Below are 9,264 nucleotides of genomic sequence, written 5' to 3' on the forward strand. Positions count from 1 at the left end.
CTCACAGTTGGGAGGCTCTGAGCAATCACATGTGGCCGGAAAAACCTATTCAGGCAGGCTAGAGGATTTCCAAAGGAGTTTGTAGGTTAAACACTGTCACACCCAGGAATCATTAACTGGAACTGTAAGCTAACTCTTTTTTCAGAGAGAGGTAGTGGGGGACAGCCCCCCGTAAAGTCAGAGGTGTAGGTGAAAGCACAAAGCAGAAAGTAGGCAGACTCTGGTTTTGGGTGTAAATGCTCGAGAATTTCCAGGGGGACTCCTGAGGCTTGATCCCGCCTTTGCGTATGCCGAGCCTCCTTCCTCATGACCTTTGTCATGGGTGGAGCTCCTCACGCTGGCTCCCGGCAGTGATAGAATTCCAGTTGAGCTATTCCAGATCCTGAAAGATGATGCTGTGGAAAGTGCTGCACTCAATATGCAATGTGCACTCAATATGCAATATGCCGGCTCCCGGCAGTGAGCTACCGGGAGGGTTTGACAGAAGGCTCTGAGAGAGCCTGGGGCGACCAGCTCGGGGGGCAGGGGCAGTGTCGCAGCCATCGGGGGCTGGTGAGGTTGCAGCAGGGCTGGCCTGTCCCATGTCGGGGCCTGGTGAAGCCCCTCTCCCACGAGGGGCTTTGGCTGGGGCCCACGGGGCCTTGTGGGGCACGGCAGGGTGAGTGTTCTGTGGCTGCTCCCACCGGTGGGCGGGGGGCTGGGGTGTGGGTGTGGGTGCGGTGTGGCCGGCTCTGGTCCGGCTCTTGGGTCCGAAACGCACTGAAGTGGGGCCACTCCTGCTGCAGAGTCGCTCCGTGGGGACCCACTGGCCCTGCCCCAGCTTTCGGAGCCTCAGGGGCCCCAACTGTGTTGCCAGAGATGGTCACCTCATGGGGGGACCCGGGGGTGCCACCAGGGCCAAGCGTGCCAGGGGCTAAGGACCCCGCGGATGGGCTTCAGACTGAAGTGCGCTGACGTGGATGTTGCGGACAGCAAGTGCCTCTCCTGGCCTGGATCCAGCCCTGGGGGCGGTCGGTGCCTGTGGCGGGGCGAGCTCACGTGGCACATGCTCCTGCTGGCGGGAGGGCCCTGCGCCCTGGAGGCCCCTGTCCCTTCTCTGCCAGAGGGTGCGCCCTGTTTGTGCTGGGACGCCTCCCTCTTCCTGCCCACGGCGACGCTGGCCTTGGGGCGCTGTTTCCGGGTCCTTTGGCAGGCCTGTTGAGACCCGCTGAGAGTGTGTTCACATGTGTTTTAGGATCAGAGGGCATCCCGGCATCTGTGGAAGTCTTCATGCAGCTTCCCCCTGGATCTGACCACGGATTTTATGATGGTGAGTGCCCCTCGCGATCCGCGCAAGGCCCCTGGGGTGCTTCCCATGGCGAGGGGGCTGTGCACCAGGCTTTGGGAAAGTGAAGCTGCCCAGATGGTGACCGGCGGTTGGAGGCGGGTCCTGGGCGCCTGCCGAGCCCCAGGCGGCCTCGGGGAAGGGGGACCCCAGGCCTGGTGGTGGGTGGGAACCAGACTCTGCAGACTCCCGAGCCCCGTCCCCGCTTGCGGCTCAGTCTCTGAGTTCTAACTTCCATCAGTGTTTCCTGATCGCGCCTGTAGCTGCGGTGCCTTCTCCCTCTGGCATCCTCTGTTTCCTCCCATCGCTGGGGTTTTCCTGTCCCTCCACCTCTGTCTGTGGCTTCCCAGGCTGGTGGCCCTGGCAGTGCCCACAGGCAGCAGTGGCCACGGGAGGGGGCCAGGGTGGGTTGCAGGTAGGGTGACCAGCCGCGTGGGCTCAGGGCCCTTCCCGTCTGGGCCCCGCTGCCGGCTCCTTGTTTCTGCGACCCCCGAGCTGCAGCTCCCCACTCCGCCCGGGAGAGACCCCCAGCTTCAGCTGGGGTTGGGGCTCTCGCTGGCTGGGTGCGGCGGGGGAGGGGTGTTTAACTGCCGTAGTCAGCACTCAACGGCCGGTCGTCCCTGGGGTCTCCCCGCCCCTGGCCGAGGCCTCGGTTTCCCAGCAGCTCCTTGCGTCCAGAGTGTGGCCGACTGTGCTCCTCCGTCTGGTGCCTGTCTGGAGCGGGGTAGGGCGCCCCCTGCTGGTTCCCACCCTGTCCACCCGCCTTCCTGAGATCAGACAGCAGCTTTTATTAGGTTTTCCAGGAGAAAGCTCGTGCGGTCGTTTACATGCGGGAGGGTCTTAGGGGGCGAGTTTGTTCACTGTGCGGAGCTGGTGGGATGCTCGTGGTCCCGTGTGTGTGACGGTTTCTCTTTGCCAACAGCAGGCACGGAGTCCAGAGAATCCTTGGAAATGGATTGCTCGTCTTTAAAACCAAAACACACACGTGCGGGTTAGCTCAGCACCCACAGCGGCCGGGGCCTCCCGAAACCTGACGTTCCAGAAGCCCGGGGCCTGTTGGCACAGATAGAGGGCCTGGGCCCCGGGCCACGGTCACCCTCATCACCAAGAAGCTGCAAAGCCAGCGCCTGGATGACCTCGCCCACAAGAGCTATGATGCCGGCCCAGTGAGCTGCCCACCCCGGGTCAGGGGGTGCTGCCCGGGCTGGGTCTCAGCTTGGGGAGGGGATGGGGGTGGGTGGGCAGCTCCCCAGGGAGGCCCTGGCGTCCTCAGAGCTCAAAAAGCTCCCCAAGGTAGTGATGGGGTTCTGGCATCATTAAACCACTGTGAGTGAGAGCCCAGCTCCCGGTGGACACGTGTGGTCCTGGATACCCAGCCTGGACGTCGCCCTGGTCAGTAGCCACGCCCAGCGATGCCGCCCTGGCCTCTGGGCACGGCCCCTCCCAAGAGCCCGTCTTAACCTCTGTCTCCCTGGGCTGGCTTTGCCAGAGGCCGAGCCGTGTTCTAGGTTGAGTTCCCATAACTGTCAGGTCACACCCGCCCGCTCAGGCTGCAGGTCCAGAGGGAGCCGACAGAGCGTGGGCACTGCCCGGTGCTGGGGTCCGAGCCTGCAGGTCTTCTGGGCAGGTGCTCAGAGCCGGCGTGCCCTTGGTGGCCCTGGGCCGGCTTGTTGCCAGTCTGGCGGGGAAGGGGGTGGGCAGGAGGGTTCACCTGGAGAGACATGGCCAGAAAGTCCTGTCTGTATTCTTCCCGCTCTGACACCGGGGCCACCAGGCCCTCTGCACTAGCGGGCCCGTTGCCGAGAGCCGTGAGAGGGCTAGGGTCCTGCAGGGGGTGCAAGACAGGGCTCAGAGCATGGGGACCGAAGCTTCGTGGGGGCCGGAGCCCAGTGAGGGGAGAGGAGCCCAGTGAGGGGAGAGGAGACCATGGGGACAGGAGCCCAGTGAGAGGCCAGGAGCCCAGTGAGGGGACCGGAGCTTGGTGGGGACCAGAGCCCAGTCAGGGGAGAGGAGCCCAGTGAGGGGACAGGAGCCTGTAGGGCCAGGAGCCCAGTGAGGGGAGAGGAGACCATGGGGACAGGAGCCCGGTGAGGGGACCGGAGCTTGGTGGGGACCGGAGCCCAGTGAGGGGAAAGGAGCCCAGTGTGGGGCCAGGGCCCGTAGGGCCAGGAGCTCAGTGTGGGGCCAGGAGCCCAGTGAGGGGAGAGGAGCCCAGTGAGGGGACCGGAGCTTGGTGGGGACCGGAGCCCAGTGAGGGGCCAGGAGCCCGTGGGGACAGGTGCTTGGCGTCCCTTCTCAGTGAGGACCGGCGCTGGAGCAAAAGCCGCGGCCCGTCTGGGGAGAAGGCCCCCTGTTTACAGGCCTTGGTGGGGCCTGGGCAAGGAGCCCGTGAGGGGCGAGGGGTGCATGGTCAGCGAGGGTCAGCGTGTGCCAGCCTGTGTGGGTATGGCCTCAGTGTGTTGTGTCCCCTGGCGTGTCCAGCTCTGTGGGTACAAACTTAGGTGGGTAGAGGGCTCAGCTTTTAAAAGTCTTAAGTTTAAAAAATAGTATTTTGTTGAGGTGTACGTTGCATGGGCTTCCCTGGTGGCCCAGATGGTGAAGCGTCTGCCTGCAATGCAGGCAGACCCAGGCTTGATCCCTGATTCAGGAAAGATCCCCTGGTGAAGGGCATGGCTCCCCACTCCAGTGTTCTTGCCTGGAGATTTCCACGGACAGAGAAGCCTGGCGGGCTACAGTCCATGGGGCTGCGAAGAGTTGGACACGACTAAGTGACTATCACTTTAATTTTTCAAGTTGTAGGCAGTGAAATCTACAGATGAGGTTTGTTGTTGAGTGGGTGAGTTTCCCAGTCGTGTTCACAGTGACTTTGTCCCCATCACCCCACACGTCTCTGTTGCCCGCAGAGGTCCCCGTGTGGCTTTCCGGCCCCAGAAGGCAGCAGTGTGCTCACACGCAGGGTGCGGGTGCCCTGGAGTCTGGGGTGCACTCAGCACCAGGTCCCTGGGACTCCGTGTGGACGGAGCATCGGCGGGCGTCCCTGTGGCCTGCTGGACGGTCCTTGCCTCCCTGGAGCCCAGCCCTCGGGCCGTGTCCACCGCCGACCATCAGCAGCAATGCCGCTGTCTGCATTTGCGTGAGGCCTCTGTGTGTTGAGTCGGCGGCCTGCCCGGCCGTCTGCTGGCACTGACCCTGCTGTGCCTGCTCCCCGGTGGGCTGTGGCGGTGTCATGGCACTGATCTCGTGCCTGATGACCAACGAGATCACGGCCACTTCCTGTACTCCTGTTGGTGTGCAGCTGCTCAGTCGTGTCCGACTGTTTGCAACCCCACGGACTGCAGCCTGCCAGGCTTCTCTGCCCTTCACCCTTCTCTTGGAGCTTGCTCAAACTCATGTCCGCTGAGTCGATGATGCCATCGCACCATCTCAGTCTCTGTTTTTCCCTTCTCCCCCTGCCCTCAGTCCTGTACTCCTCAGAGTTTTTACGTGCTTTTTGCTGTTCTTTTGCTAGTTCTTTTGGGGGGAGAGTCGTGTGTATTTTTCTTATTGGTTTGGAGCAAGTCTTTGTATATTCTGGCTGTAAGTCTTTTCTCCTGTGTTTTATGCAAATATTTTCTCCTATCTGGTTGGGTTTGCCTTGTCATTCTAGTTCATAACACATTTAACTAACTAGTTGTTCCTGGGGGTGCCAGGTCTTACTTGGGGCGCGCGGGATCTTTGGTTCTGGCAGGCAGGCTTCCTGTGGCGTCTGTGGGCTCTGGCGTGCAGGCGCAGTTGTGCTGCGTGGGGTTAGCTCCTCGTGGCATGGGGGGATCTTAGCTCCCCGACCAAGGATTGAACCCAGGTTCCCTGCACTGGGGGCCTCCCCGGTGGCTCAGTGTTAGAGAATCCTCCTACAAGTCAGGAGCCTCAGGAGACGTGGGTTCGATCCCTGGGTAGGAAAGATCCCTTGAAGGAGGGCATGGCAACCCACTCCAGTATTCTTGCTTGGAGAGTCCCATGGACAGAGGAGCCTGGTGGGCTGCAGTCCACGGAATCACAAAGAGTCAGATGTGACTTAGCACGCACGCATTCTCCCCTGCTTTGGAAGGAGGATTCTTAACCACTGGACCACCAGGGAATCCCCACCTTGTCACTTTCTTAACGGTGTCTTTTGATGAAGAGAAATTCCAAATTTCAATGCAGACAAATGTATCAGTGTAAATTAGTTTTCTTTTTTTTAATCCTGTTTAAGAAGTCTTTGCTAATCTGAGTCTGGGAGACACACTCTGAAGCGCTGCCCCCTTACTGCAGCCTGAAGCCTGCACTGTCTGAGCTGTTCCATGTGGGGCGAGGCAGGTGTGTGGGGGTGTGGCCGGCCGGCACCGCTACTCAGAACCACCACCCCTGCCCCGTCAGTGGTCTCTTGGGGCTCCCGTGGGATCCCAGCCGCCTGTTCTGTGTGTCCCACGGTCACTTCTGTCCTGGGCGGGAGACGAGGCCTGCAGAGAGCAGCCGGCCTCCCTGGGGACAGGCTGGGCGAGCTGGACTGAGGGTCCAGCTCGCCCAGCCCCTGGCTGCGCTCCTGGCCACTCATTGCACGAGTCATCACTGGGTTCCGCTGTCGCGAAGGAGGACTGAGATGGAGCCTCTGTGAGTGTGGAGGGGCGCCGGGACCCCGGAGGCACCAGCCTGGGGCCTTAGCCAACCCTGCCCCTCTACCGTCCCAGCGAATGCCCCCGCCCCCAGGGCACGTCACGCAGCTGGCCCTGTGCTGGGCACGGCAGGCACACAGCCTGGATCCTGCCCCTCTCGGCAGAGGCCTGGCCCAGCCTGCGTGGCTCCCTGCGTGGCTCTGTCTTGAACTGGAGCTCCGGGGCACTTGCTCACCAGCCGACCGGGCAGCCTGCATTTGGGCAGCCTGCATTTGCCCAGCCTGACTGTCAACGGGCCTCGTCCTTCTGGGTGATGAACCCAGCTTTTAACTTACTCCCTTCATGAGAACAGCAGAGAAGTTCTTTGTTTTGTCATGAGTTTGTTGTCCCGTGAAACGGTCCCCCCGAGGGGCTGAAGCCCCATGACCAAGCGCTGCGTGCTGTGGAGGAGACTCCAGGTGTGGGAGGCGGAGAAAGCTGAGCACCGCCTGCGCAGGAGTCTGAAGGCAGCAGACAGACTCAGGCCTTGAGAGGACGCGGCTCCAAGTGGGCCCTCAACCTCCCGGGGCTACACCGTGGCCGAGCAGAGTGGCATGGGCTCGGGCTGGGCCTCATTGGCTGCCGCATCCTGCAGCTGCTCGCCTCACTGGACAGAGGGCCCGTGTGGCCATGGTCAAGGCGGGACCAGCTTCCAAGGAGCCGCCCTGCTGAGGACAGCTGTGGCGGGCTTCCTGTCCTTTGCTCACCTGAAGAGTTGTTAGGCGTTTAAGTCTTTAGGAAAAAAAGAAAAAATAAACGTATTTTGAGGTCCAGACTTGCCGCAGCCCACAGGGTTGCAGAGAGTTGGACACGACTTAGCAACTAAATAACAACTTCTCCTTTTAATCACCAGGAAGGCCAGTGCTGGGGAAAAACAGATTTCAAAACAGGCGTGTTTCTGAGCTGTTCCTGAATCTGCATGTGTAAACCCACAGTACTGAAACTTCTTTCTCTTCACTTTCAGCATTCTGCCCAGAAACTCAGCAGAAGTGGCCACTTCTTCCCTTTTGAGACTAACAGTGAGTGTTTAAAAGCCCGGGCGGGTTTTCCGGGGCTGCTGGGGGCTGGGACCGTGGGCAGGGCGGGAAGGACACGGTCGCTGGCCCGGAGGCGAGGTCGCCCTCTGCTGGCCTTCCTCCCTGGGGCAGCGGCGTGGGTGGGGCCCGGGGCTGCCGCCCCACCTTCTGGAAGCTGCCTGCAGGGCGGAGCTGAAAGGCCTGCCCTGAGGGGTCCTGTGGCTGCCCGTGAAAGGACAGGCGGTCAGGCGGTGTGCGCAGCCTCGGCTCCAGCGCTGCTGGGTGCGGTGCGTGTCGGGGTCCTGCGTGCCTGGAGGGCCGGGGGCTGCCGGCCAGCCCTGCAGTGCACGCCCACAGACGTGTGCCCTGCGGTCTGAGTGGGCTGGCCGCCCGAGTGTGGATGCGCGGGCCGGAGTGCGGGTGCGTGGGCCCGAGCATGGGTGCTCCAGCCCGCCCCTGGGTGCCCCCATGGACCCAGCCCTGCCGTCCTCTCCGACTGACCAGGCATGCTCATGCCCCAGGGTCTCCCTGGGCGTCCTGCTCTCCTACCCAGGCCCTTGGGCTCCAGGCTAAGGCCTCCTAGCTGGTGGTGAGACAGTGGAGCCTCTGGTGTTGGGGTCACCGCGCCCCTAGGCGACCCCTACAGTGTGCGCTGGTTGGGGGGCGATGTTCCCAGTGGGCAGGGCCCCTCAGCACCCGCTGCCTGGAGGCCAGGGGTGTGCGCACGGGGACGGGCACCCCTCACCCCTCTCTCCATGTCTCCGCAGAAGAGCACCCCTGGGAGGTCGTCGGTGGAGGGCGGCCCGTAAGAAGCCAGGTGGCCGCGGGCCCCGCCAGCCCCTCCCCGCCTGGCCCCCGCGGCCCCAGCGTAGGCGCGCTCAGCACCCGGGACCTCAGGGCTGCACCGGCCGCCCTCAGCGCCCCTCACCAAGTGGCACGGCCGCTCCCTGTTGGAGCCAGAAGAGCTGGCGTGCGGCGGGCCCCTGAGGCGCCCTGGCGGCCCCAGGGTCTGGACTCCGGTCATCAAGAGGCACTGCCACAGCAGCGGGAGCGCCTGGTTGCCGGGCCTCGCCCTCCCAGCCACCAGCGCCGCCTCGCCCCCTGCGCTCTGGCCAGCCCCGGGCCTGGGCGGGCCACCAGAGGGGGACCGCACGCCCTCCCCGCGACGCTGCCTGTTGCCGCCGCAGGAGCGCCTGGTGCCGGAGGGCGCAGCCCCACGTCGGCCGGCAGCGTGCCAGTGCCCACACCCATGTCCACGCCCGAGCCCAGCCGCTGTCAGGGCCTGCTCTGCTGCCACTCGCAGCCGTGCGTGCGCGCGGGCGGGAGGGCCGGCGGAAGCGCGGGCGCGCGACGCCCGCTGGCCGAGCCCGGCCCTGGACTTCCTGAAGATGGCCCGGGTGAGGCTCCCTCCCGCGTCCGGTGCCGGCGCGCCGCCCTCCACCCCACCCCCGCCCCCATCTTGTTCCCCAAGCTCCCCAGTGCTCCTTGGAGCATTGCCCAAGGACAGACCCACATGTCCGTGTTTGTCGGTTGTGCCTGGGCCTTGTGGGTCAGCTGGGCCTGGGGCTCCCGTGTGTTGGGAGATGCTTCGGGGGCGTGTGCCACCCCACAGTCCCTCCCCGTTGGCTCTGGCCTGCCTCCTGGGGCCCTGCCCGCGGAGGGTGGACTCCTGTCCCCCTCGGTCTCTGTCCGCTCGCTGGTGGAGAACCTCGTCTGCCGGCTGCCCGGTGCTGTGGGCTGTCCGCTCGCTGGTGGAGAACCTCGTCTGCCGGCTGCCCGGTGCTGTGGGCTGTTTCCTTTGTCCCACATCCCCCGTTTCCTGCAGACCAAGTCGTCCCATTTGTCTTCACGGCCGTCTCAGATGCAGGCGCTGTCCCCGGGCATCTGGTGACGCTGGAACCCAGAAGCTGACCTGTGGCTTCGCATGTGGGTGCGGCCTTTCCATCAGGAGATTTCAGTGGGGTGCTGGGACGCCTCCATCTGCGTCCCTGGTTCTCCAGGGAGGCCTCGGCCCGTGCCGCCTGGGGAGGCTGGGCCCAGGCCGGTGTGACCCTCAGGTGACCGCTTTTGGGGCTTGTGTCCTGTGTTTGGTGGACCGTGGCCCCCCCAGCCCAGTGGCAGGGGATGAGGGCCTTGGCCGGGGCAGGTCGGCGGAGGTGCGTGTCTGCGCGCCTTCCCGCGGCCAGAGCCCCAGTGCCGGGCTCCGGGTGCTCCGGGCAGTCAGGGGCCCCTCCCTCGGCCATCCGTGGCTGTG

At 63.9% G+C, this 9,264-nt stretch overlaps 1 protein-coding gene across 1 annotated transcript; it reads left to right on the plus strand.

Moving 5' to 3' along the window:
- The first annotated feature begins 928 nt into the window (after positions 1–928).
- Positions 929–9,012, plus strand: FAM53A (family with sequence similarity 53 member A). Its single transcript, XM_070790752.1, has 6 exons — positions 929–1,106; positions 1,235–1,309; positions 2,003–2,048; positions 2,367–2,490; positions 6,959–7,013; positions 7,778–9,012. Exons 1-6 carry the CDS (start codon positions 929–931, stop codon positions 8,899–8,901), a joined length of 1,602 nt encoding a protein of 533 aa, XP_070646853.1. The 3' UTR covers positions 8,902–9,012.
- Positions 9,013–9,264: the final 252 nt, after the last annotated feature.

This window comes from Bos indicus, chromosome 6 (assembly GCF_029378745.1).
Source record: "Bos indicus isolate NIAB-ARS_2022 breed Sahiwal x Tharparkar chromosome 6, NIAB-ARS_B.indTharparkar_mat_pri_1.0, whole genome shotgun sequence".
Lineage (NCBI taxonomy): Eukaryota > Metazoa > Chordata > Mammalia > Artiodactyla > Bovidae > Bos > Bos indicus.